This window comes from Hyperolius riggenbachi, chromosome 4, assembly GCF_040937935.1.
Source record: "Hyperolius riggenbachi isolate aHypRig1 chromosome 4, aHypRig1.pri, whole genome shotgun sequence".
Classification (NCBI taxonomy): domain Eukaryota; kingdom Metazoa; phylum Chordata; class Amphibia; order Anura; family Hyperoliidae; genus Hyperolius; species Hyperolius riggenbachi.
In genome coordinates, this window is record NC_090649.1 from 424,227,145 (window position 1) to 424,255,105 (window position 27,961).

Consider the following 27,961-nt stretch of genomic DNA (forward strand, 5'->3'; position numbering starts at 1 on the left):
GCAGGCAGACGTAATCCAGTTGCAGGCAGGGTCAAGGCAGGCGGCAGACAGACGTGGTCAAGTATCAGGCAAAGGGTCAAACCAGGGGCAGAAGATCAAGAGTAGTCAGGCAATCCAGGTCACAACGGCAGATCAAACAAGTAAAAGGCTGGCCGGAGCTCAAGGGCTAGACAGGCGAACCACACACTAGCTGCCAGAACGAACAGCACCGACTGCTGGGAGAGCAGGCCTTTTATAGGGGCAGGGCTGCACTTTGGCGCGTAATCCTGGCCGCTGCGCATGCGTACGAACGTCCGCCAAAACCCCGCGCATGCGTACGCGAGGTCTGACGCCATTCCGTACAAACGTACGCACGCCCCCGGCAGCTGTCGCTAAACCGCGGCCGGCAACGCGCGCACAGAGACCAGAGGACGCCAGTGCAACGCGGAAGTAACACGCGGAGGACGCCGAGGACGGAGCAGAGCCACGTGAGTATGACACCCCCGCAGACGTCCTATGCCCGCGCAGCCACTCACCGATGCTCTGGTCCCCGCCTCCGGTTCACTTCTGGAAATTCCGACTTTATAAACAATGTGGCCGCGCCCTCTCTCCAGGCCCAGTACAGTCTGTACCTCTCCTGGTTACGTCAGCGGTAGCAAAGACACCGCCGCGCAGGCGCAGTGGTTTTCCGACTTTAAAGGCGGAAATTCCAGAAGTGAACCAAAGGCAGGGACCGGAGCATCGGTGAGAGGCTGCGTGGGCACAGGACGTCTGCGGGGGACCATTAGAAGCCCCAGGTAAGTTCAACTCTTTTTTTTTCCCCCAACCCCCCACAGTAGCCTTTTAAAATGTGTTCAACCACAGCATTGTTCTGTATGCATTTCATGGCCTAAAGCCATTTCCTCAGGTAAATAAGACTTTTCCTAAGCTGTGTCTAGCTCAGACTACCTCTGAGCCAGATACAGCTTTGGACAAGGCTCATATTCCTGGGGAAGTGGCTTCAGGACACGAAATGCATTTTTGTGCTGATCAATAAAACTGTCTAAACTCTTTAAAGGTTTCCATTATTGAATGTAAGCTTATAGCTACTTCCTTTTAAGCAGGTTTTAGTTGTTTTTTTAAATATATTTTTATTGGGTGCCTCCAGTTACTGGCTACATGTATTTCCACCAGACATGTTAGATTTATATTTTCTAAAATCTCAAAGATGTATTTTTTTCTTTTGGCGAAGCAACGACACCTGTACTTTGTAGGCCCGCGTCGGTCCTCAACATTACTCCGGTTCCCCGCCATGGCTCAGTTTCAATTTTGCTGACTGAGCCTCTCGCTGGCCACTGCGCCTGCGCAGCCCCGGCTGTGCACAACCTCGTTTGCGCTCCCGTCGCCAGGAGCGCCCTGCGCAGTAGAGATTTTTGTCAAATCTGACAAGATTAGCTACATGCTTTTTTTTTTTTTGGTGGGATTAAGGCACTACTGCAGCCAAATAGATCAGCAGGATAGCCAGGAAACTGGTATTGCATAATAGGAAATAAATATGGCAGCCTAAATATTTTTCTCGCTTCAGGTTTCCTTTAATACCGGAATACTACTCCAGATTGGGCTTCCATTTTCCCTGTGTTATACTTTTTTGTTACCGTATATCACGTGTTGCACTACAAAGCATAGAACTACGAAGCATTTGTATGTGTATCCCCGTTTGTATGGGTTTTCTGCGGACACTCTCCTGTTTCCTCCTACATCCCAAACACATGCCAATCGGTTGAAAGATTCCTCCACACTGGCCTTAGAAGTGATATAAGACAATGACCATAGTATGAGTTAGATTGTGATCTCCTCTGAGGGCCTCTACACAATGAAAATCAGCAAGAGAAATCGCAAATGTGATGCAATTGCTTTTTTAAATCAAAACTCTACTTTCGATTTTTGTGTTTGCGATTTTGCTGAGGTCATCTTTTCCTGTTTTCTTTGTTTACCTAAAAAATGCAATGAAAATCACATGCATTGCAATTTTCTTGCGCTTCTCTAATGCAAACACTCAAAAAGGGCTGCAGGCACTGGGATTGCGATTTTCCCAAATCGCATCACACCACTGTGTACAGCACCAGCACCCCGTGATTTCCATTGTTTTCATGAAGGATTTGCGATTGAAAAAATCGCCTGCAATTCTAAAATACAGCCAGTGAATACAGGCCCAGTGACATAATTACATAATCTGTATAGCGCTGCAGAATGTGTCATAACTACAGTATATAACTAAAGCTTCCCAAATACACCTGGCTTCACTACTGCCATGTCTATATTGCTATGCTATTGCATTGCTATGTAGTCGCTCTGGTAAGAGTTACTGGTGGTGTTATATAATCCTCTCAAACTGATCTTATCTAAACATGAGTTAATGGTAAGTAATCTGCAATAGTGTATCAGTGAACTCTGCTCATGTGTGCCAAGTAGACCGAGCTTTTTCACCCAGTGTGAGACTAGATGATAGCCAGAGAAATGCTGCTGCGTATTGTGTGCTCCAATAAGGATCTTCTCAATACTTCCCACCATATATAAACAAATACATATTTCCGCAGTCTGAGTCTGAGAACTAGAGAAACTCATTGTACAACTGTTGAAAAGACGATAGAATGGCAGGGTACTACCTGGAACATATTTTTATTGTGAATGCTGCTGGTGTGACTAAACCCAAAAAAATGTTCACAGTACAGTAGTAAAGAAAAAAAAAGGCTAATTTGAGTATAGTAATTCCATAACCACTTAAAGGGGAACTTCAACCTAAACAAACATACTGTCATTAAGTTACATTAGTTATGTTAATTAGAATAGATTGGTAATATAATCTCTTACTCGCCCTGTTTTAAAAGAACAGGCAAATGTTTGTGATTCATGGGGGCTGCCATCTTTGTCATGGGGGCAGCCATCTTTTTGGTTGAAAGGAGGTGACAAGGAGCAGGAGACACAGTTCCAACTGTCCTGTGTCCTGATAACCCCTCCCAGCTGCACACACTAGGCTTCAAATGTCAAATTCAAAATGTAAAAAAAATATTGCACCAAAACAGCAGAACGAGAACAACATCAGAAATCCCATCATGCTTTGCACAGCATAAGGGGAAAACTGCCCAGGCAGTTTTCTTCTGTGCAGCTAAAAATGAGGCTTGTATAAGAGAAACAAAGATCTGATGCTGTGAAACTGTTAAAGAAACACCAGCCCTTTTCAGTGCTGCTGAGTCGATTTTTAGTCTGGAGGTTCACTGTAAGAACCAGAGACTTTGTTAAAAAAAAACAAAACAAAACTGGGCTCCCTGACATCACGCCGCATGGACCCGGGTTTATGGACAAGTCTCTCGCCGTTTGTTCCGCTCTCCCGTCGCTGCAGCCCACTTGATCTGCACTCGGTATGACTGCAGATCTCTGTGGGCAGGTCAGAAGCCAATTGTCATTGGCTCCTGACCCTGTGATCACTGTGAGCCAATCACAGTGATCACAGTCACAGGGTCAGGAGCCAATGAAATCGGCTCCTGACCAGCTCACGGAGCTCTGCAGTCATACCCACAGCAGGGCAAGTGGGCTGCAGCGACGGGAGAGAAGCATGATTGGCGGTAGCATGTGGCGGGGTAATTGAAATCTGTGCCCTGACAGGGATAACCTGTCCCAAACAGGGCGTAGATTTCAACTACCGTGGTCTGGAAGAGGTTAAAAAGTGAATTATAAGCACAGAAACCTGGTACTGAAGATCAATAACTGATGTAAATCACACCTGTACTAACACTAGATTTTGTGTTATTACAAACTGTTGTCTCTGCTGACCCACATCTGTATGTACATTTAAATATCCGCTGTATATTGCAGCCTTAACTTCCTACATTTTTAAAAGAAAAGGATCTTCCATTCCCTGGAAGTAAAAAGGAACCCAATCTTGTGATGTATGGTATTTTTCATTTTAAAATCTAGAATAATTTAGCAATGGGATGGCTTGCCAGAAAGGCATTACTTTTACACAGTTTCATCATCAGTCTTGTAACTGGTTTACTTTTAATATACTTTTTTAAATTACGGTATGTTATGGGCAGAGGCGGACATGGGTCCGTGCAGGCTGTGCAGCTGAACTGGGGCCCAGTGTCCTCTAGGACCCATGCAGTTGCACCACAGTTTGGGCCCAATTATCCTCTAGGCTCTTTTCCATGTATTTCTCTCTGTAGCCTAGAGGAACCGTGATAGTAGCATATGGCCCAGTTATAGAAAAGTATAAAACGCGTGCTACATTAATACGGTGCCTACAGAATGTAACCTAGGTTCATGTACATGTATATTATTTACATCATTTGTACCCAACCATGATCTGGTATGACCATGGGAACTCACGTGGGGCCCCCTTCATTTATTCTGCACATGGCCGACTGTTTGCTTTGTCCGCCACTGACTCTGGGCCTGTTCAGTTTTTCTGAACATTTTGAGCCCTTTTCCAATAGCTGCGTTCCGCTTAAAGTGGGCTGAAACTCTGACATAACATTCAATAAAAATGTGTTTTCCTACTTTTTATTACTCACACAGTTATATTTGCTTTTGTGCACACGTAATATTGTCTGTTTACAAATTCCAAAGTGTAGTTTATCTTGCCCTTGATACATTTGTGTTTTAACAAGTAAAAAAGATACTGTTATCTCCAGTTTGGAATGCGGATTTGAAGCTGAATAGCAGGAGAAAGTGCTTTGTTTACCCATTTCAGTGATGTTCTGCTAGAATTTTTTTCTGGGATAGTAGCTTTCAAGCTGTAAGGAATCTTTTAGAACAAAATAGAAATGCTGACTTTCAGACCACTTTAAATTGCCATGTAAATCGCAGTGCACTTTTCCATTAGCGCGTTTCAATTTTTTGGCAATCCATAATCGTAGGGCTGCACGATAATTGGTGTGATCGCGTTTCACTCCCGACGGTTCACGTCACAATCGCAGGAAGTGGAAACAGAAGCTTTTGCAAGTTCAATTACAATTGCTTGCAAGTGGGAAAGGGCCCTTTCTGCACAGGAAAACTGAAAACCAATGTTAATCAAGGGGCTAGTTCACACCAGAATGCGTTTTTTCACATGCAAAAAAACAATTGACAGCAGTGCAGCTCTGTCAGACATCTCATGGAGAAACCTGATAGACAAGTGTGGATCCAGCCTAAGCCGGGGTTTTCTGTAGACTGTGGAGTTTGTCCCTTACTTTGGCATAGATTTTCTTCCCCCCGACTCCCCCCTAAGGACTCATTGTGACAGTATGTGTGCCTGGTTTGTGATTGGGTTTCCCCTCATGGATGTGTGTGCCAGTTCCAGGGGAAGGTCATCAGCAGCACACTGCCATGTGACTGAGTAAACACACTGGCATTGCACAACGTTATTCTGGCACCACATAAAGCATGATCGCGATATTACTGGGTGTAGTGTAGTAAAGTGTTTTAGAATATCAGTTTCAAAACATATGAAGCAAGTTCTAACCTTGTAAATATCATTTTGAGCACAAAGTAGGGGTGGCAAATGTAGAGCACATTTATTTACAAAGAATGCAGGAAATCCTGTCAGTAGAATCATTAAGAATCATTTTTCAACCCTCCTATAATCTTTAATCTACTGTCTTAGTGAAAGCTTGAGCAGGACTTTTTGGGGGGGCTTTCATTGCTGTAAGGCTTTTGATTGTTGTGTCCATGTTTGGACATTTTTCCCTCCGTCTCTGCCTTAGGTACAGATACTGGTGCTGTACTGTATGTGGTACCCAGTATACAACAACCAACCAATCATGGCAAGTGATGTACCTTACCGGCGATTATACAAAGCCTGCTTGGATTGGTCAGCTAACCCTGTCTTCAAGACTATCAGAGCGGTAGCGCAAACATGCCTCTTTCACCCATCTGGCCCGCCCTTGTTATACCTCCTTCTTACCTCTTTCTCTGCCTCTCAGATCTCGCACATCTCTGCAGTCCTCAGGAGCCAGATCTGAGCGGCAGAGAAGGAGGTATGGTAATAGGATGCAGGGGCTTGCCAGGTGGGTGAATGACGGGGATGCGGTGGTTTAGCACTATCTATAGTGCTTTACAGTAATAAAAGCTTTAATAATGATTTAAGACTCGCTTCAGAGTCTCTTTAAAGGGGAACTGAAGTAAGGGGTATACGGAGGCTGCCATATTTATTTCCTTTTAATCAATACCAGTTGCTTGGCAGCCCTGCTGGTCTATTTCTCTGCAGTAGTATCTGAATAACACCAGAAACAAGCATGCAGCTAATCTTGTCAGATCTGACAATAATGTTATAAACACCTGATCTGCTGCATGCTTGTTCAGGGTCTATGGCTAAAGGTATTAGAGGCAGAGGATCAGCAGGATAGCCAGGCAACTGGTATTGCCTAAACGGAAATTAATATGGCAGCCTCCATAGCTCTCTTGCTACAGTTGTCCTTTAAGTTACTGTCTATGACCTGGGTGTGTCAGAGGGTCAGGTTAGCGACATTTTGTTAGGATAGGTTTTATCTTTCATTTTATTTTTCACCCACATACACTAGAATGAATTACTTGGATGGAAAACTGTGAAATGACTTCTTAATTAAAAATAATATATTTTAGATGGAATACTCATGCTTATGACAAACACTGAGGATCTTTTTGTATTCTTTTTATATACCTATTCTTGGCTGTAAAGATGAAATTTCTCTTCAACTAGGACTGTAATGAATCCACAGCCCAGATTGGAATCACTGCTAATAACGAAGACGGCTTTTCGGCGCGGTTATGCCTCCTTTGTGTGTAGACTGTAATATAGAAATATTAAACATACTTTACGTAATGTTCATGTGAATGCGCTCTGAGATTATATCCACAAACATATTGAGAACAAACTACGCCATCGGCCTTAACACATTCTTTTATTCCTTCTGCAGGGAGAAGGATCTGCAGGCTAAATTTATTATTGAAATGCAAGGCAAGAAAACAACAATCACCAATCTAAAGGCAAGTGCGATCCAATGTTTACTTTTGATGAATGCCGGGGTTTTTAGTGGCACCCCAGGGTGTCATCCAGACAGAAGTTAATACTGTAATATGCCCGTATGACTTTTTTATTATAATTATGTTAGAGTAAGGTGGAATTAATGAGCGTGTGTAACGGCCTACAGAATAATGTTACGCTGCAATTCAGCTTTTCCATGCGCCGCAGAAAAAGCATACTGAGAATATATATACGGGATATTGTATAGGCTGCTGATGAGGTCTTAAGTTCAGACGAGAAGGAAAAGTCTAATGCTGCCAGAAGACACAAAGGCAGCATAAATCCTTCTCTGGGCCTGAAGGCGAGTAATATGGAGGCTTTCGTTTTTATTCCCTTTAAAAAAGTGCTGATCTTTCGACTGTAGTAGTTTGAGTAAGGTTTGGACAAACATTTTTGAATTAATATTTTTTGGGGGGCATTAGATGTTCCTACACAGTCTCTTAGAATGCTTAAAGGACATACATACTTCAACCAGCCCCTGCATGTGTCCCTTGCCGCAGTTCCGGTCCTCACCTGTCTCCTGCTGTCAGCCTGTTAAAATAGGCGACCCCAGGACAGGTCGACTCTTCTGCTCACACGCAGGCATGTAGCTGCGCTGATCGCGTGCACGCCTGCATCACCTCGAGTGTACTGCGCCTGTGCAGTACTATTGCTCAGACGCAGAATGCTTGAGGTGATGACTTGACCCGTCCTGGGGTCCCTGATGTTCACAGGCTGACAGCGGGAAACGAGAGAGGACCGAAGCTGCGGTGATGGACATGTGACTTGTAGGGGCTGGAAGAAGCACCGTGCAAGTAAACAGTTTAAATTACTCACCTCATATGTCCTTTAATCACAGCATTCATTGAAGCAGGAAGTGAAAATTTAACCACTTAAGGCCGAAGGGTTGTTTGTTTGCATCTGAGCAACTTTCACCTCCCATTCATTCGCCAATAACTTTATCACTACTCCTCACAATTAATTGGTCTATATCTTGTTTTTTCCGCCACCAATTAAGCTTTCTTTGGGTGATACATTTTGCTAAGAATTATTTTATTCTAAATCCATTTTAACAGGAATATTAAGAAAGAAATGGAAAAAAAAAATCCCTATTTCTCAGTTTTTGGCGATTATAGTTTGAAATTAATACATGGTACCGTAATTAAAACCCATGTATTTTATTTGCTCATTTGTCCTGCTTATTACACCATTTAAATGATGTCCCTATCACAATGTATGGCGCAGATATTTTATTTGGAAATAAAGGCGCATTTTTTCAATTTGCATCCATCACTATTTACAAGCCCATAATTTAAAAAAAATTATATTAATATACTTCTTTGACATTCATATTTAAAAAGTTCAGACCCTTAGGTAACTTTTTATGTGTTATTTTATTTTATTTTTTTAATTGTAATTTTTTTGTATTAAAAATTGTATGCGGGTAATTTTTGGTGTGGGAGGTAAACGGCTAATTTTAAATGTAAAAAAAAATGTATTTATTTATTTAAAAATGGATGTGGGTGTAGTTTTACTATTTGGCCACAAGATGGCCTCAGTGAAAAAGTCCTGGAAGCGTGATCGTTCCAGGAAGAAGAATAAAGAGGGGAACTTTTTGTAACTCAGAAAAACCGCAGCGTCTGATGAGACGCTGTCGGCTTTTCTGTGGGGGGTGGAGGGGGGGGGGGGGGCTTTGATCAGTGAAAGGGATCTCTAATCCTTTTCATTGATCTCTGGGCTAACGGCCATTGGCGGGAGCGCGCGGCCCGTGGGAGTGCGCGCAGCCCAACTGGACGAGAATGTTCGTGGTTAATTTGGTTTACAATGGATGATCACTGTTCCTGGCCGGAACAGTGATCGTTCATTCATTAGACACATGCAGAGTGATTCATTAAGCTGCGCTGCTAAAGCAGCGCATCTTAAATTGAGCAGCGAAAGTAAAAAATTCCCAGTTCACGGTACGCACGTTAGTACTGCGTAGCGTGCGCTCCTAAAGGTTCGCGCATTCCCTTTGAATTGTGGCTGCTCCTTCTAGCGTGAGATGTGAACAAACATTTTTATTGCCCCAAAATGCTGCCTGTCAAGCTGCGCATACAATGTAGGGCCTTTCTGTAAGTCCTTCTGAACCACCTTCGGCGCCAATAGCAGCGCAGTACTAGCATATTGGCGGTTTTGGATTGGGCAGTGGTCCTGTCACTTACATGCTTACAGGACCAATGCCCAATCCAGAACTGGCAGCATTTTAGGCCATGCTTAAAGGGGAACTGAAGTGAGAGTGATATGGAGGCTGCCATGTTTATTTCCTTTTAAGTAATACTAGTTGCCTGGCAGCCCTGCTGATCCTCTGCCTCTAATACTATTAGCCATAGCCCTTGAACAAGCATGCAGCAGATCAGGTGTTTCAGACTGTAAAGTCAGATCTGACAAGACTAGCTGCATGCTTGTTTCTAGTGTTATTCAGATACTACTGCAGAGAAATAGACCAGCAGGGCTGCCAGGCAACTGGTATTGATTAAGGGGAAATAAATATAGCAGCCTCCGTATACCTCTTACTTCAGTTCCCCTTTAATGAATCAACATGTTTGATTGGCTTTGGGAACACGTTCCCATTCACAAATCTGTGCACTATCATGAGGCGTCGGGATGCATGTGTGCGCCCCTTGTAAGCACACAGAGACAAGTATCTACAGCTCTGGGAGCTAAGGTGAACCTGAAAAGTAGATTATAAAATAAAACTGTGGGATGTCTAAAAATTCAGTTTTAAGAGGAGGAGGATAGATACAATTGTTAATCTCATCAATTTATTTTCACCTCCTGTTTCCTATAAGTGTGTGTTAAATTGGTGTTGGCGGGTCATCAGAAGTGCTGCGTTCAACTGCAGCGTTATGCCTGGTACACATCATGCAATTTCCCGTTGAATATTTCCAACAAGTGCAATCTGATTTCCGATGGTTTTTCTGATCGATTTTACAATCAATTCTCTTCAAAATTGATCAGAAAAACAATCAGAAATCAGACTTGTCAGAAAGGATTGATTATATGCATCTATCTGAAGGGAAATTGCATGTTAATAATAACAATAATAATCCAAACATTTGTATAGCGCTTTTCTCCTGTCGGACTCAAAGTGCTCAAGAGCTGCAGCCACTGGGGCGCGCTCAAGTGGCCACCCTGCAGTGTTAGGGAGTCTTGCCTTGAACTCCTTACTGAATAGGTGCTGACCCTAGCCAGGATTTGAACGCTGGCCATGTCAAAGGAGGTGCTCTTAACCAGTACACTATCCTGTTGTGTGCCAGGCATTGGTGGTTTGGTATCCGTTTTGCATGGTCTTATCTTAATAAGAAAATGACCATAGAATGCATGTGACACAGCCCAAGTACACTGTGTGAACGCCACCATTAAAGCACAGTACCTGTAATTTTTGCCAATATTTCCCCATTGACAGGAATGGTGGGAAAATGCTGATGTTTACCGCCTGTGTGAATGTAGCCTGAGGCTGCAAGTACAGCAGCTCCACAACTCCTGCCAGCTGAACTGTATTCATTGCTAGAGCAAGATAATTACCATCTAATTTTATCTAAACCAGCCTAACTGGTTCCCCTTATCACCAGGGAAGAAATGTATTTATTCTTGTTCTATCCTCACTATTGGCCTTTGTGTTTCCTTCTCATCTTATACAAGAAGTGCCTTGCTGTGTGCAGTGTTCTTCTAGCAGCTGCAACTTTAGATGTTTTCCTGCTAATAAACTGAGCAGAATAGATTTTCATGTTCTGTTCTACAGGACAAGTCTCTTAAGTCTTCCTCCTACTGGCTTTTCTCATTTACAGCATCTTTCTGCCATTTGAAGGAAAAAAAATAACTCTTAAAGGGGCACTATTGCTAAATGTATCTATTTTAGACCCTTTAGCATACATATGTGTTGTTGGAGGATTGTTTTATCACATTATGCACTCTTTTGCAAATGTTTTTTTTTCCTGTCAATAAACATTTAGAGACGTGCATTGACGTCAGTTCTTTTACCTTTCCGACGCCAATGCAGCCTATACCATTCTGAAAGAGGGAGGCATCTTGTCCTGTATAGTGAGTGGCCATTATTTTCCACCCCTCTGGCCATCTCATGTATTTTTGCCCAGCTTGTAACTGCTCTATCGAGCAGTTACTTAGCTTACAGCAGCCGCCATAAAGAGATAGATGCAGCCTCCTCCGTGCTGCGTACTATGTTGTGAGTGGCTGTGTGTACGCTGCCAGGCCGCCAAGGACCCCCTTTTCCTATGCAGGCAATGAAACGGACACTTATTGTTGTCCGTTTCCATGGTAACCTGACCGGCTTTTTTCTCTGCGCAGGCTTGCGGTGGCGGCATCAAAGAGCTCACACAAGCCCTGTAGCTGTGTTGCTCTTGTTTGCAAATTGATGTGTATTCATTTATTTCATTTCTGCAAACAAGAGCAACACACAGCTACAGGGCTTGTGTGAGCTCTTTGATGCCACTCACAACATAGTACGCAGCACGGAGGAGGCTGCATCCATCTCTTTACGGCGGCTGCTGTAAGCTAAGTAACTGCAAAAATACATGAGATGGCCAGAGGGGTGGAAAATAACGGCCACTCACTATACAGGACAAGATGCCTCCCTCTTTCAGAATGGTATAGGCTGCATTGGCGTCGGAAAGGTAAAACAACTGACGTCAATGCATGTCTCTAAATGTTTATCGACAGGAAAATTTTTTTTTGCAAAAGAGTGCATAATGTGATAAAACAATCCTCCAACAACACATATGTATGCTAAAGGGTCTAAAATAGATACATTTAGCAATAGTGCCCCTTTAATAGACAACTGAAGCAAGAGAAATATGGAGGCTACCATATTTATTTCCTTTCAGTTGCCTGGCAGCCCTGCTGATCTTTCATGTGAATCACACACCTGAAAAAAAAGCATGGGGCAGTCAAACTTAAAGGGCACCTGGAGACTGCCATATTTATTTACGTTTATGTAATATTAGTTGACTGGCAGCCCTGCCAATGTTTCTGGTCAGTAGTGTCTGAATCACACACCTGAAACAAGCATGTGGCTAATTTTGTCAGATTTTTTTTTTTTCGTCAAACTACTGCTGTGCATGCTTGTTCAAGTATGATGCAGAGGAAGAGGATTAAGAGGACTGCCAGGCTACTGGTATTGTTTAAAATTAAAGGAATATGTCAGCCTCCATATCCCCTCTCACTTCAGGTTCCTCTTTAAGTTGACCTGCAGTCTTGCACAGGACAGAAGGAAAGCATAAGGGCTCTTTCACATCAGAGCTTGCGTTGGAGAACGCTCAAAGCATACGTTTTGTTGTATGCCTTTTACTGCGTTTTGATATGCGTTGCACTGCAGTGAGTGTGCGTTTTTAATCCGTTTTCAATGCGTTACTGCACATAGAAAAACGCAGGTAATTTTTTTTTCTTTTACTTTCTACATTGTTCCTCTGTTGCATTCTGGGACTGATTACCTGCGTTAACGGATTAAAAACGCGCATAGTGTGCGTTTTACATTGACTAACATTGTAACGCATAAAGCTAGCGTTGGCCGAAAAACTGCGCCTGGGTGCAGTGTAACGCAATGCACAAAATGGCTGCGTTATATGTGAAAGCTAAAATGAAAGTCTATGGACTTTCATTTCACCTTGGGGTACGCAAACTTTATCCTTTGCGTTGAAACGCAGAAAATCTGCCCTAATGTGAAAGAGCCCTAAAGAAATGCACCCTGTATGTGTTTAGATAGTTTGTATTTCTCCCCCCTCTGCGACTAAGCACAAATTGTAATTTGATCCCTCAGTAGCGTCGCTTGGCTTTCACGGCATGAAGTAGACACACTGCAGATATATTGCAGGATTTGTATCGGCTGTAACAAAGAAAGGGTTTTCTTTAAAGAAACCCAGAGGCGTCGGCTATTAAATATTTTGTACCCTGGGCTTCCTCCAGCCCCATAAGCATGGATGCGTCCCTCGCTGTCCTCCAACAGTCCTCCGTTAAAGGGGCACTATGGCGAAAAATTGTAAAATTTTAAATATGTGCAAAAATATACAAGTAAGAAGTACGTTATTTTCCAGAGTAAAATGAGCCATGAATTACTTTTCTCCTATGTTGCTGTCACTTACAGTAGAAAGTAGAAATCTGACAGAAGCGGTTTTGGACTAGTCCATCTCTTCATAGGGGATTCTCAGGGATTTATTTATTTTCAAAAGCAACTTAGTGAATGGCAGTTGCTCCGTCCAACTACCAAAAAACTGTGTAGTGAGCAGGGAAGCTGGCCAGCATCATTGTTGAAATCCTTTTTAGGGAATATCTTTATAAAGAATAAAAGCCTTCCTGAGAATCCCCTATGAAGAGATGGACTAGTCCAAAACCTGTCGCTTCTGTCAGATTTCTACTACCTACTGTAAGTGACAGCAACATATTTTAAATTTTACAATTTTTCACCATAGTGCCCCTTTAAGCAGCAATCAGCTCCGGTATTCGGCTCAGTCAGGTCCTGTCTGACTCAGTGACATCAGCCGGGGCAGAAGTTCTGCGCTTGCGCAGAAGGCCTCCTGCTGACGTCACTAAGCTGAATACCGGAGCTGATTGCCGCTTAACAGAGGCACACGAGAGGATGGTGAGGGACACATCCATGCTTATGGGGCTGGAGGAAGCCCTGGGTAAACGTGGCTGACGTCACTGAGTCAGACAGGACCTGACTGAGCCGAATAAAAAAAGTGTATATGTAAATTGATTTTTGTATATTTGATTTGTATATAATTATAAATTATAATTAAATATAATTTATATAATAAAAAAAATATATATATATATATATATATAATCAGCCGCATGCCTCATGAGGCAAGACCTGTCCAAATGCTAACACTATTAATTCATGTACCAGGGAGTCTACCATTCCACTCCTGGATCCAACAAGGATCCCACAATACAATACAATTGGAAGGCAGGGGACCAGATCTGTACCTGGATTTTAGCAATAATTACTGTTTATAGTAGCATAGCCAAAAGATAGCACAACGTTTCGGCCTAGTCGTGGCCTTTCTCAAGTGCACTTGGAAGGCTAACACTAGGCCAAAACTTTGTGCTATCTTTTGGCTATGCTACTATAAATCAACGGCTACAATTGCTAAAATACAGGTACCGGTCACCTTCTATCTGATTTCTAAAAGTATTAGAGGCAGAGGATCTGCAGGACAACCAGGTAAATGCATTTTTTAAAAGAAAACAAATATCAGCCTCCTTAGCCCTCTCTCTTCAGGTTCCCTTTAAGTCATTGCATTTTTCATTTAAATACTGATCACGATGTAGGGAGCTGAACTGACAAAAAAGACCCAGAATCAATAGATTTGTACAGGGAGTCCCCTGGGAATTGCTGCTTATAGACTGTACGCAAGGAATGCCCTATACCACTTGTGTCTCTTCATGGTGCATTCAGGAGAGCGGCCACAGGGGAATAACACATCTCTTATGTTGTCTGGCTTTGAGAATGAACATCTATATGAATCAGAATGTCCTCCATAGAGATCCATGAAATGTGTGCTACGCTAGCTGCTTGACAACACACCTCAGAACAAATCTACCATAGCAACAGGGAGATGTAGTACTAATATAAATCTGGAACACACCTGTGTTACAGCTCACCGGATAAATGCTCTGTGGCAGAATGCCACGGCCTCTTGTAGCGTGTAACCTGAGTGTTGAGAGAGCCAGGAGGAGATTGTTCTACTCTATTAAAGAGAGCAGTGATCGCTATACAATTCCATAGTCTTCAGTCAAAGGCCATAACACCTCCGATCATAGCCTATGCACTTAGGGTTCTTATTTATATAACAGCGATGATTTAATAAAAGGTTGCCTTTTTAGTAACCAAATTTTCATATTTATAAAATCAGGCAAGCCGTGGATCTTATCCCTTTCCAATCCTACTTTGGACTACATTGCCCCCCCCCCCCCCCCCTCATAGCAGCAATGTCAGTCTGAATGTCTGACATAGGAAAAAATGGCTGCCACTAGATGGAGCTGTTGCCAATAAAATCCGGTGGAGCACCATATTCTTCTGCCCGTTCGTCAGAAGATTGGACACCGCTTAGGTGCCCATAGAAAATATCGGTAAAAGGTGTGAAATTTGGGGACCTGCTATCACACTTGGACTGATTATTTCCTGCGGGTGTCCTGATATTTCAATGTTTTTTGCAGAATTGACGTGGGGGCAGTTAAGGTAAGACGTCTGTGGGGAGGGTTTTAAGGTTAAATGGGGAGGTGGGGGAATTGGTTAACCCATTCAGGTTCCGTCGTTTTCACGTGAGAAATGTTCACCTCCCATTCATTAGCCTATAACTTTATCACTACTTATCACAATGCACTGATCTATATCTTGTTTTTTCCGCCACCAATTAGGCTTTCTTTGGGGGGTACATTTTGCTAAGAGCCACTTTACTGTAAATGCATTTTAACAGGAAGAATAAGAAAAAAATAGAAAAATTCATTATTTCTCAGTTTTTAGCCATTATAGTTCTAAAATAATACATGCCTCCATAATTAAAACTCACGTATTGTATTTGCCCATATGTCCCGGTTATTACACCGTTAAAATTATGTCCCTATCACAATGTATGGCGACAATATTTTATTTGGAAATAAAGGTGCATTTTTTCCATTTTGCATCTATCACTATTTACAAGTTTAAAATAAAAAAAATATAGAAATATTTCATCTTTACATTGACATTTAAAAAGTTTAGACCCTTAGGTAAATATTTACATGTTTTTTTTTTTTTTATTGTAATGGTTTTTTTTTTTATAGTAAACATTTTATTTGGGTAGTTTTGGGAGGGTGGGAGGTAAACAGTAGATTTATAATGTAAATGTGTGTTAATTTTTTTTATTTTTTTTTTACAGGTGTAGTATTACTTTTTGGCCACAAGATGGCGGCCATGAGTTTGTTTACATGACGTCACTCTAAGCGTAACACACGCTTAGAGTGAGTCATCGGAGAGGGAATGGCCAGAAAAGGCGCAGCTTCCGAGAGAAGCTGTCGCTTTTTCAGCGGGGGAGAGGAATCAATGATCGGGCACCATAGCCCGATACATTGATTCCGTGGCTACCGAATCCGCGGCCGGGAGTGCGCGCGCGCAATCGGACGCGGGAGCGCGCGGTAGCACGCATGGTTCCTGGACGTAGAAACTACGTCCAGGAACCAAAATAGGTTAAGGTTAGGCATGCAGGGGGGGGGGGGAAAGTTTTTTAGGGTTGGGCATCAGTAGGGGGTTAGTTAAGGTTAGGCATAGGTACAGGGAGAGTTCTCTGTGAGAATAGGCTTAGGTTTTGTTGTAGTAAAATATATCGATATTGTACCATCACAATTGCAAATTTAAACATGTAGTCTATTGGTAAATATACCGATATTCTACTTGCCGAAATTGGGCACCCAAATTTCCCGGGGCCTCTTAGATCAGCAAACCGTCGGACTATGTACTCTAATCACGTTTGGCCCCACCTGCTGCTGCTGCGCCACATTTCTGCTGAATGTAGTTAGTTGTGCTGCTGCCATATTGTATCGGCACCGCGTTCCCCTATGTGGATCAAAGTGGTGGACAAAAGCAAAGTGTCGGACAAAGTCCGACACTTTGATCTTCAGTAGCAACACCAACCGCCGTGTAATAACTAAGTCACGCAGGACGCTCTTGCAAGGGTGCGGTTCTACAGCGAGCACACTGTCCCCACCCCATTACTTGTGCCAGGCCATGACCACCCCTCGCCCACCCCCAATAATACAGAGCCTCCGGATTCCTGCATCACGGTTCTTTTTCCCCATCACCCCCACCCCCCTGGAAAAAAATGGCGCTGGGTTGATGTGGGTGATCAGGGAAAAAGGATTGGAATGGGTTAAAGGAAACCTGTAAGATATATTTAAAAAATGCATATTTACCCATGTATAGAAAAGCCTCTGGATGGTCCAATGGCTTTCCAATCCATCTTTAAGTCCACCACTGGTATGCAGAGTCCCTCTGCACATAACAGCCAGGAGCTCATCAGATATGTTCTCGTGGCCGCACTTCCCTACATTTACAAGCATGGCCGTGCTATGCATGTGTGAGTATGGCTGAGCCTGCGCAATAAGCGTAAGTCGCTCAAGTACGACTACGCTCGCATGCAGAGGAGGGCATGGCCACGAAGTCGAAGAAGGTCTTGGCTAGTGACGGTCGGGTCAAGGAGGACGCAAAAAGCCTCTGGACTTTCTCTCTTTTAGTATGTATTTCTTTAGACCTTCCCTCCTTTAGTTACAGATTTGCTTTAAGTGGCAAATGGCAGTTCAAACAAACACCATGGGGCAGTTAAGTGACTAGATTATATGAAGTATTCTGTACATTCCTGTGGAAGATGCCCATGCTTTATAAATAATAATGTATAAAAAATAATGGATGGTCTGTAGATCTGAGGGTGTGTCCTGGACACCCACAACTACCGTATGTTTTGTAACATGAAGGTCCAGGACATGTTTCTTCACCATATAAAGTAACATATTAAAGTTTATTATTTTTTATTTTGTATCTTGTATTCTATTAGGTGGGGAGGGATGGAAAATATCTTAATACAATTGTCTAGCGATCTGGTTTGAAATTTGCATTTTTGTAGGTTGTGGAATTTTTTGCAAATTATTTTCATATCTTATGTATTTTTTTTTAATTTGTGATGATACATGAGATACATAAATATATATATATATATATATATATATATATATATATATATAATTATATTATATTATATTATATAAGATTTCCATCAGATTAAATGAAGCTGCAATTAACCTCCATGGTGGTCAGGCTCAGGGTGGAAAAAAGCAGCCAGGAGCAGTAATCCCGAGCCTGAGTCTGGGTAGCCACCGAGAGGTATGGCAGACGTCGGCAGCCATTCTTCTTTTGGTTCTCGGGCTCTCGATCCCTTGGGTGAGATCACCATTTGCCACATGACGACAAACGGCAATCTCACTATAGAAGCACCACCCGGAGGACAGAGATGAGAATTGTAGCTCTGGATTCAGGGGATGTGAGTAATTTGTAGGCGAGCAATGTAATAACCACGCAGAAAATTAGGGCGCAGCCGGCGCCACCATAGACCATATTAGGAATTACGGCTATAGCGGCGCTCAGTAACATCAGCTCCGTCATAGGACGGAGCGAAAGTTACTTATAAAACACTGTAATTTCGAATTACATCATTCCCCACTATCCACTTGGACCTAGAGGTGGAATAGTAGTTAACGCCGCCGGGAACTTGTGCTGCAGCAGGATAAGCCATGTACTGGCTGTATCCTGCGCCCAAGTCTCCTGGTGGCCAGATCACAGGGGCCACCTACAGATTTATCTAGCGGTATGATTTTTTTCCTGCTTTTAGGGTCTAAAAGCTCGTGAAAAGAATTGCACCTCAATTGGACACTAAAATCCATAAATTCTCATACCGCCAGAGAGGTTAAAGAAGCCAGAACAATCTTGTTTATTTCTTCCTGTATTGTTGCGTATTTAACCTGCTCATTCCATCATTCTTAGTCCCATTATAGTAATGATACCACCAAGCTGCTTTTCTTGTCTGGGTTATATATTTAGTGTAACGTGTATTTTCTTTACAAGTTCTCTAAAAGAATAAATAATACATGAAGTAGTTACAAGACCTAACAAACCTTGGGAGATCTAGAATCCTAAGTAGGTACAGAGTGATGGATACTTTGGCTTATGATGCCCCCTAATAAAATGGATGTTCATTTTGTCTTTACACAGTTGCCGGATGGGATAACGGGGGACACCGGGAGAGAACGGAACAAAACCTTCACTTACGACTTCTCCTACTTCTCCGCAGACTCTAAAAATGCAAACTACGTATCTCAAGAATGGGTACGCTTCTCAGCACACCGGCCTATAATTGGTCAATTTCCATGTCTTCATAAATTGTCTGCCTCTCCTTCACCGGCTTCAGCTTCATGAAGTTCTGATGTGGACTGGGACTGCAGACCTCATAAAAGTGTCATTGTGTTTGGAGGAGGAGGCCACTGCTTTATGTTCTAAGCAATCTTCCAGTGTTTTGTAGTTGCTCGGAGAATACAGTTATTGTTTGCCCTATACTGGGGTTATACAGGAATTCTGGCATGCCCGTCACCTTAACATTAAAGGAAATGTCTGAGAAGAAATGTGGAAAGCCATAAAAAGTATTTATATTGCATTTTCCATTGGGAATCAACTGCGTTATTCATATTTAAGTTATTCCGCGCAGAGGGGAATTTTTATGGTTTATGTGATATTTTTGCTTGCTTTATATACATTTTGTATATGTATGTAAATGCACAGCCAGGTTTCTAACAGCATATGTGAAGCGTTATTGAAAGTGTACTTGTGCCATAGAAATTGAGCCTATGATAAAGCACAGAGTACCTTCAGTGAAAACTTTGTGAAAGTGACCGGCAGAGCAAAGGATTCTGGGTGCTGAAATCGGTGGAAGAGTGGCTAGAGCCTTTGAAATAGTTTGCCTGTATTTTTCTAATTGTTCTAATGTGTGCTTTTCACTGATGGTAACCCCAAATGATGTATTTATCTTTAAAGGACCACTATTGCAAACAATTGTAAAATGTAAAATACATGTGAACACATGCAAGTAAGAAGTAGGTTTCTTCCAGGTAAAATGAGCTATAAATTACTTTTCTCCTATGTTCCTGTTTCTTAGGCTAGGTTTCCATTACCGCAAATCCGGGCCGATTCCTCGCCCACAAATTCGGATGGATTTTAGCAGCCTATAGAAGTCTATGTAAGCCATCCAAATTCGTGGGCGAGGAAAAATCTGAGGCCCTGCAGCATAATTCTGTGTGGGACTGTCTGAATCCCATAGCGCGGCTAGAGGGATTTGTCTGCGAGAGGCAGCAGCTGTGCCGGCATCGCGTCTCGCAAGACGCATGCTGGCACACAAGTAGAAACATAGCCTTACAGTAGCTAGTAGAAATCTGACAGAACTGACAGGTTTTGACTAGTCTATCTCTTCATGGGGGTTTCTCAGCAGGGCCTTTATTCTTTATAAAGACATTCCCTGAAAAGCATTTATACAAATATGCTGGTTAGCTTCACTGCCCGCTGTACACTTTTTTGGCAGTTGGATGGTGCAACTGCCATTCACTGAGTGCTTTTGAAAATAAATAAAACACTGAGAATCACCCATGTGGAGATGGACTAGTCAAAAACCTGGTCGGTTCTGTCAGACTTTTACTACCTGCTGAAAGCGACAGCAACATAGGAAAAAAGTAATTTATGGCACATTTTACTCTGGAAGAAACATTTCTTATTTGTATTTTTTAACATACAGTTAAAATGTTGTGATTTTCACAATAGTTGCCTGTTAAAGGGAAGTTCCAGGGTAATTAAAAATAAAAATCTACTTCTCTTGGGCTTCATCCAGCCCCTTTCAGCCATCCTGTGCCCTCGCCACAGCCCCAGTGGCTCCCACTCTCCTCCGGTGCAGATGCCGAACTCGCCAGGTCGGCATCTTCCTGCGCTCCAGCGTGCGACTCATGGAGTCGCACTGACGTCATCTGGGCTGTACTGCTCAGATGCAGAACTACAGTCCGGATGATGTCAGGGCGACTCTGAGAGCCGCTCGCACAGGCGCAGTGGGGCATCTTGCGCCAGAGGGGTCTATTCCCCAGTCCTCTTATTTCCTAGCCTCACAGAAGTTCCTCCCAGCGGTGCAGAACAGTTCTGATCTGCGCATTGGAAGAAAGCTTGTGGTCAAGTGTTTACCTTCACTGTGCATGCTTGGTTTAGGAACTCACACTTACGCATCTCGGAATCAGGTGATGCCACGTTCAGGGCTGTGGAGTTGGAGTCAAGGAGTTGGGCCAATTTTTGGGTACCTGGAGTCTGAGTTAGTGGTTTCATAAACTGATGAGTCTGAGTTAGAGTTTGAGTCGGATGATTTTTGTACCTACTTTATAGTCCTGACAGGGCTGAGGAGTCAAAGCAATTTTGGGTACCTGGAATCGAGTCTGTGTTTTCATATACTGAGGAGTTGGATGATTTTTGTGCAGAAGTTATACACTCATCCACGGCAAATAGGAATAGCTTACTGCTTCCTGTATCCCACTGCCAATGCTGATGATCACAGAAGGGTCTCATAGTATACCTATGGCTTGATCCTGGACATTGTGAGATATACATTATAAGCATTGCTTCTATACCCAATGAACTGTGCATTTGATCTGTGTTTCCGGTTTTTGGGAGCCCCCCCATCCGAGGCCCTTTGGGGACTGCTGGTGGGCGGTGCATGCAAAATTATGTGTGTTTTTTGATGACTGATAATGTTGTCTGTAGTTTAACTTTTTGTGACCTCTGTTTCTTAAAGAATGATTTATTTAATGCTAAGCTTTTACTCAGAAAAGGCACTAATTTTCTTCCCTTTTGGTTCATTATATTTGTGCAGATTAAGCAAATGTAATACAGCCCTGGTGGCTGACAAAAGGCAGTTACAGCAAAGTCCCCAGTATTCGGCACTGGCAGCAATCGTCTAATGCCCAATACACGTGCTTGCCAGTTGCTTGAGCAACCGACCTAAAACGCACAAACCTCCCCTCCTGTGCAGCATTAAATAGTTAACGAACCTCCAGAACTGTCTTATAGCCTTCTTGTAGCTCTTAGCGGCTCTTCAGCGCCTCTGTGTAGTTAAAGCCCTGCAAAACCACCTGCAAACCCCTCCAAAACACAGTCCTAGGATACCCTCAGGTATGCCAGTTAGTTGAGACTTCCGGATGCTTGAGTTCCGGATAACGGGGACTTTGCTGTATTTGGAACATTCCTTTGCCACTTTTTGGCAAGAAGTACAGTGTACCCAGATTGCACATAGTGACCCAGAACTACAAAGATATTATAAAGGAAACCGTAACCAGGAATTGAGCTTCATCCCAATCAGTAGCTGATACCCCCTTTCCCATGAGAAAACTGTTCCTTTTCACAAACGGATCATCAAGGGGCTCTGTATTGTGGTGAAACCCCTCCCAGTGTGATATCCGGACCATGGTTCTGACATCACACTGTGGGAGCCTTGTTGCATTGTGGGAAATAGCTGTTTACAGCTGTTTCCAACTGCCAAAAAAGCAAGCAGCTTCTCCTTTCACTGACATCACCTGCCAGCAGTAAAAATATCACCATGTAATAAATATCAGAATATAAATCAGGGAGAGGAAAGATTTTACAATGTGCAAACACTGACTAAATCATTTATACAGGGAGTGCAGAATTATTAGGCAAGTTGTATTTTTGAGGAATAATTTTATTATTGAACAACAACCATGTTCTCAATGAACCCAAAAAACTCATTTAATATCAAAGCTGAATATTTTTGAAAGTAGTTTTTAGTTTGTATTCAGTTTTAGCTATTTTAGGGGGATATCTGTGTGTGCAGGTGACTATTACTGTGCATAATTATTAGGCAACTTAACAAAAAACAAATATATACCCATTTCAATTATTTATTTTTCCCAGTGAAACCAATATAACATCTCAATATTCACAAATATACATTTCTGACATTCAAAAACAAAACAAAAACAAATCAGTGACCAATATATCCACCTTTCTTTGCAAGGACACTCAAAAGTCTGCCATCCATGGATTCTGTCAGTGTTTTGATCTGTTCACCATCAACATTGCGTGCAGCAGCAACCACAGCCTCCCAGACACTGTTCAGAGAGGTGTACTGTTTTCCCTCCTTGTAAATCTCACATTTTATGATGGACGACAGGTTCTCAATGGGGTTCAGATCTGGTGAACAAGGAGGCCATGTCATTAGTTTTTCTTCTTTTATACCCTTTCTTGCCAGCCACGCTGTGGAGTACTTGGATGCGTGTAATGGAGCATTGTCCTGCATGAAAATCATATTTTTCTTGAAGGATGCAGACTTCTTCCTGTACCACTGCTTGAAGAAGGTGTCTTCCAGAAACTGGCAATAGGACTGGGAGTTGAGCTTGACTCCATCCTCAACCCGAAAAGGCCCCACAAGCTCATCTTTGATGATACCAGCCCAAACCAGTACTCCACCTCCACCTTGCTGGCGTCTGAGTCGGACTGGAGCTCTCTGCCCTTTACCAATCCAGCCACGGGCCCATCCATCTGGCCCATCAAGACTCACTCTCATTTCATCAGTCCATAAAACCTTAGAAAAATCAGTCTTGAGATACTTCTTGGCCCAGTCTTGACGTTTCAGCTTGTGTGTCTTGTTCAGTGGGGGTCATCTTTCAGCCTTTCTTACCTTGGCCATGTCTCTGAGTATTGCACACCTTGTGCTTTTGGGCACTCCAGTGATGTTGCAGCTCTGAAATATGGCCAAACTGGTGGCAAGTGGCATCTTGGCAGCTGCACGCTTGACTTTTCTCAGTTCATGGGCAGTTATTTTGCGCCTTAATTTTTCCACACGCTTCTTGCGACCCTGTTGACTATTTTGAATGAAACTCTTGATTGTTCGATGATCACGCTTCAGAAGCTTTGCAATTTTAAGAGTGCTGCATCCCTCTGCAAGATATCTCACTATTTTTGACTTTTCTGAGCCTGTCAAGTCCTTCTTTTGACCCATTTTGCCAAAGGAAAGGAAGTTGCCTAATAATTATGCACACTTGATATAGGGTGTTGATGTCATTAGACCACACCCCTTCTCATTACAGAGATGCACATCATCTAATATGCTTAATTGGTAGTAGGCTTTCGAGCCTATACAGCTTGGAGTAAGACAACATGCATAAAGAGGATGATGTGGTCAAAATACTCATTTGCCTAATAATTCTGCACTCCCTGTACATAATTATTGTAAAAATTAAGTACTTTTTATTACATTATTTTCACTGGAGTTCCCCCTTAAGAAAGCTATGCTTAATATAAATGTACCTTCTTATAACGGAAGGTATTTACAATTATATGAGCAAGAAAGAGTTCCCATGATAGATCACTTTTGAATATGCAATTCATCCCTTTACTCCAACATCCAGACACAGATCAATAACCACTGGTTTACAGTGTGCCTGTAGTATAGTTATTTTACAGAGCCACACTAATCTAACGTGTCCAGCTGTTTCGGAATTGTTGCTCCTCATCACTGCATTTACAGCCTGGACCAAGCCCCCCCCCCCCCCCCGCCACCCCGCTGTCCTAAACTCTATCCACTCTTGACTCTACAGGAAGGAGTTTGTGTGACAGTTCCAGAGAGATGGTGATTGAAATTTAGCCACTGACCACCTCTTCCAGAAGACATACCATCTCCACTGAAGATTTAGATTTCCCACCAAGCTCATGGTGAACCAGGAGTGTGTAAGGGGGACTAAGGGCTCGTTCACACTAAGCGTGTTTTTGCCCTTTTTTCAAGCACAGGCGATTTTCAAAATTGGCCACAAAATGCTTGTGCAATGAATCTCTACGAGAAGGTTCATATCAGAGTGCGCAAAGCGGTCCCTGTACCATTTTTGGGTGTTTTTGCTATAATGGAAGGTATAGGAAAAAACGCAAAACTCTCACAAAATCGATTTGTGTAGCGATTGCGTTCACATTTTTAAGAATAAATACATTGTATTTATTATTTTCCGGGTCAAAGAGTTCTCTTCCTGACTTGCGTCAGGGAGTAAATGAAAAAAAAAACGCGCTTAGAAAAGCGCTTTTAACAAAAAACGCAGTGCACAGTAGAGTGCCGGGAGGCACTAAAAAAGCGCACCAAAACATTTGGGTTTTTTTATGTGAACGAGGCCTCAAAGAGATTAAGAATCCTCCTTACTATAATGCTATGCAAAACAGAACCTTGCCTTCTTAAAACAAAAGGTATTTGCAATTATTAAGGTTGGAGTGAGCATATATCTCCCACGATGCATCTCTGCTGAATATGCAAATCATCTCTTTGGTGTCCCTGATAGCTAATCACACCTCTAGAACTGCTGGAATGCAATAAATTTGTCACCTTGTTAATATTACAGAGCCAAACTAATCCAACATGCTTACAGACTGTTTCAGGTTGGTTGATCCTCATCAGTTCATGGCATGGATTTAAATGGTCAATCAAAAAAGAGCTGGCACATCCAAGATGAATCTTTATTAGTTTCATATAAAACATATAGCCAACGTTTCAGAGCAACGTAGGACCCCTTTGTGAAGGCACAATTTGCCTGAGGGCAAACATCTGTCTGCCGCTGTAAACAAGCTCCTGTAGGGTTAATGGGAGACCTCTAAACACTTGCGTCCAGCGATGTGTACCCAGCGGGTGGGAGTAGTTTTGCAGCGGTACACATCATCCCCTTCCTTATGCTCTGAATACCTCCCGAGCCTCTAGTGATGTCTAGCAGCCTTCCTTTTGCACCTGGCAGACATCTAGCGGCTTTCCGGCTTCCTCCATGCATGGAGGCCAGAGTGTCACCTGACCCGGATTGGGTCACGTGACACGCCAACTTGCGTACACGGATAACGGAAGCCACTAGATGATGCAGGAAGGCTCGGTAAGTATTTTAAAGGCTTTTAAAACTCTCTGTTATCCTTTAGGCATGCCGGTTAGTGGAGACTTCCGGTTGGCTGTATTCCAGATAACAGGGACTTTTGTTTAAAAAACAAATAACAAACAAACAAGTTTGTCTAGAGAAGAACATTAAAACAAAACATTTACTGGCTTTTGATAACATTTGTAATTACTACTCAAAATCATATTTTGATGTTTAAAGGGAACCAGAGATGAACGATTCACACAAAATAAACATATCAGTTGATAGCTTGTAAAGAATAAATGCTCTACCCGATAATTTCGCCACTTGAGTGCTTTTTATCCATTATTCCTCCAGGAAATATCCAATATGGCCGCCGGCTCATATTCATTGTGCTTCCAGGTTATATGAGTTGTTCTGGATGTGCTGTATAGGCTATATGAGACTATAGACAAGAAGGGCTGCTGTAGGCTTTCATCTGTGTGCTTTCAACTTTATTATTCTGGTATGCTTTGTGGCTGCCTGTAGGAAGTGTCTCTCATAGTAATAAAAATGTATACAGTAGATAATAATGACAGGCTGCACACACAGAGCACACAGATCACACAGCCACACTTGTCTGTTAGACCGAGATTTTTCCTGCAGCATCAGCCCCTCCCATATCATCACAGCTCTCAGTATGTAAAGCATGAAATTTGAGCCAGGAGGGGGAAGGCTTGGGCTTGAAAAGACTTCACAGAAGAGTGACTCAGCTATAATGATTCCAGGTCAAACCTCGACTGAATAGTCGGTGGATTCTTATCACAGTTGATAACAGATAGATTAGACTGAGAAGAATAAAACTAAAAGCAGGGTAGGTGTTTACTGTCATGTTCCCACTGATAAATGTAATAAAATACATGAGGGTGCTTCGTCTCTGGTTCTCTTTAACTTGACTATGATGCTGCATACAGAATCACTATTATTACAATCTTTTTTTTTTTTTTTTTTTTCCTTTCTAGGTGTTCAGGGATCTTGGCACAGAGGTTCTAAAGTCGGCATTTGAAGGTTATAACGCATGCGTCTTTGCCTATGGACAGACTGGGTCTGGGAAATCTTATACTATGATGGGAAACCCGGTATGATGGTTTTAATTATCTTTATTTGCTGCATGTTTTATTTATTCTTTTATTTTTATCCAGATGTTCAGGAAGCTTGTTACCTGAATGAAAAACCTCCCCCTCCCCCAGGCCCTTTTGCACTAGCATGCGCGATCGCAAGCATAATCACGCTGCGTTTGTGATCACCCAAGCTGCTTTTTCCACTTGCCGCAATTGCGCTGCCGAGAATGAAACGTGATGGTCGCTAGAATCCTGCAGGCCTGAGGATTGCATTTGGGTAAAAAACAAAGTATGCTTGTGGAAAATCTCAGTGGAAAAGGGCTCTTACGCACTAATGGCTAGCCCAGGAATGGGCAAACTTGGCCCTCCAGCTGTTAAGGAACTACAAATCCTACAATGCATTTGCCTTTGAGTCATGACTGTGGCTGTCAGACTCCTGCAATGCATTGTGGGACTTGTAGTTCCTCAACAGCTGGAGGGGCAAGTTTGCCCATGCCTGGGCTAGCCTCTGTGTCAATCAACCACCTCCCTTTTCTTTGTCTGGGATTGGACTACATTGCATTGATGGCTAGGATGGAGCCAAAGAAATTCCATGAAGGTCTACATATAAACTAATTTTAGAAACAAAATATCTTGGCATTGAGCTCTGTATTATTTCCTCAAAGTCTCTTAAGTGTATATAGTGAGCATATAGATTTTTTTTGTATGAGTATTATATTACTGAAATGGTCTGAAATGAATTTCATACTGTTATTATTTAGTATTTATAAAGTGCCGACATAGTCTGCAGCGATGTGCAGAGTATATTGAGTATATTGTCTCGTCGCTTATCTGTTACTCAGAGGGGCTCACAATCTACTCCCTGCCATAGTCTTATGTCTATGTATGTATTGTGTAGTGTACGTATCGTAGTCCAGGGCCAATTTAAGGGGGAAGCCAATTAACTTCTCTGTATGTTTTTGGGATGTGGGAGGAAACCAAAGTGCCTGGAGGAAACCCACACAGACACGGGGTAGAACATACAACCTCTGTGCAGATAGTGCCCTGGCTGAGATTCAAACTGGGGTCCCAGCGCTGCAAGGCGAGAGCGCTAACCACTGCACCACCATCCTGCCACAGTGGTTAGCACTATATAGCAATACTAGAGCGCTGCTATAGCGCTATATACTATAGCCATACAATAGCGCTAATCTGTTAAAGCAGGACTACAGTGAATTTGAATATGGCTTTCAAACCTGCCCAATTAATTATTTTTGTCACAGCTGTCCTCTGATGGCCGTCTTCTGTTCCAAACCTGATCGTAAGAATTTCACAGCTGTCAAATTAATAAGATTTAGTGTAAGTGGCAGGTACACAGAAAAAAAGTACTTAATAGAGCATTTTACTCTGG

General features: G+C 42.6%; 1 protein-coding gene across 1 annotated transcript in view; it reads left to right on the forward strand.

The window, feature by feature from the left end:
- Positions 1 to 27,961, forward strand: part of LOC137504840 (kinesin-like protein KIF16B) — a 96,516-nt gene that overhangs the window by 22,829 nt on the left and 45,726 nt on the right. The window contains exons 2-4 of the mRNA XM_068233431.1: positions 6,891 to 6,960; positions 18,771 to 18,884; positions 26,473 to 26,589. Of these exons, the coding sequence (XP_068089532.1) occupies positions 6,891 to 6,960; positions 18,771 to 18,884; positions 26,473 to 26,589 (301 nt within the window). The remainder of the gene's footprint in view (positions 1 to 6,890; positions 6,961 to 18,770; positions 18,885 to 26,472; positions 26,590 to 27,961) is intronic.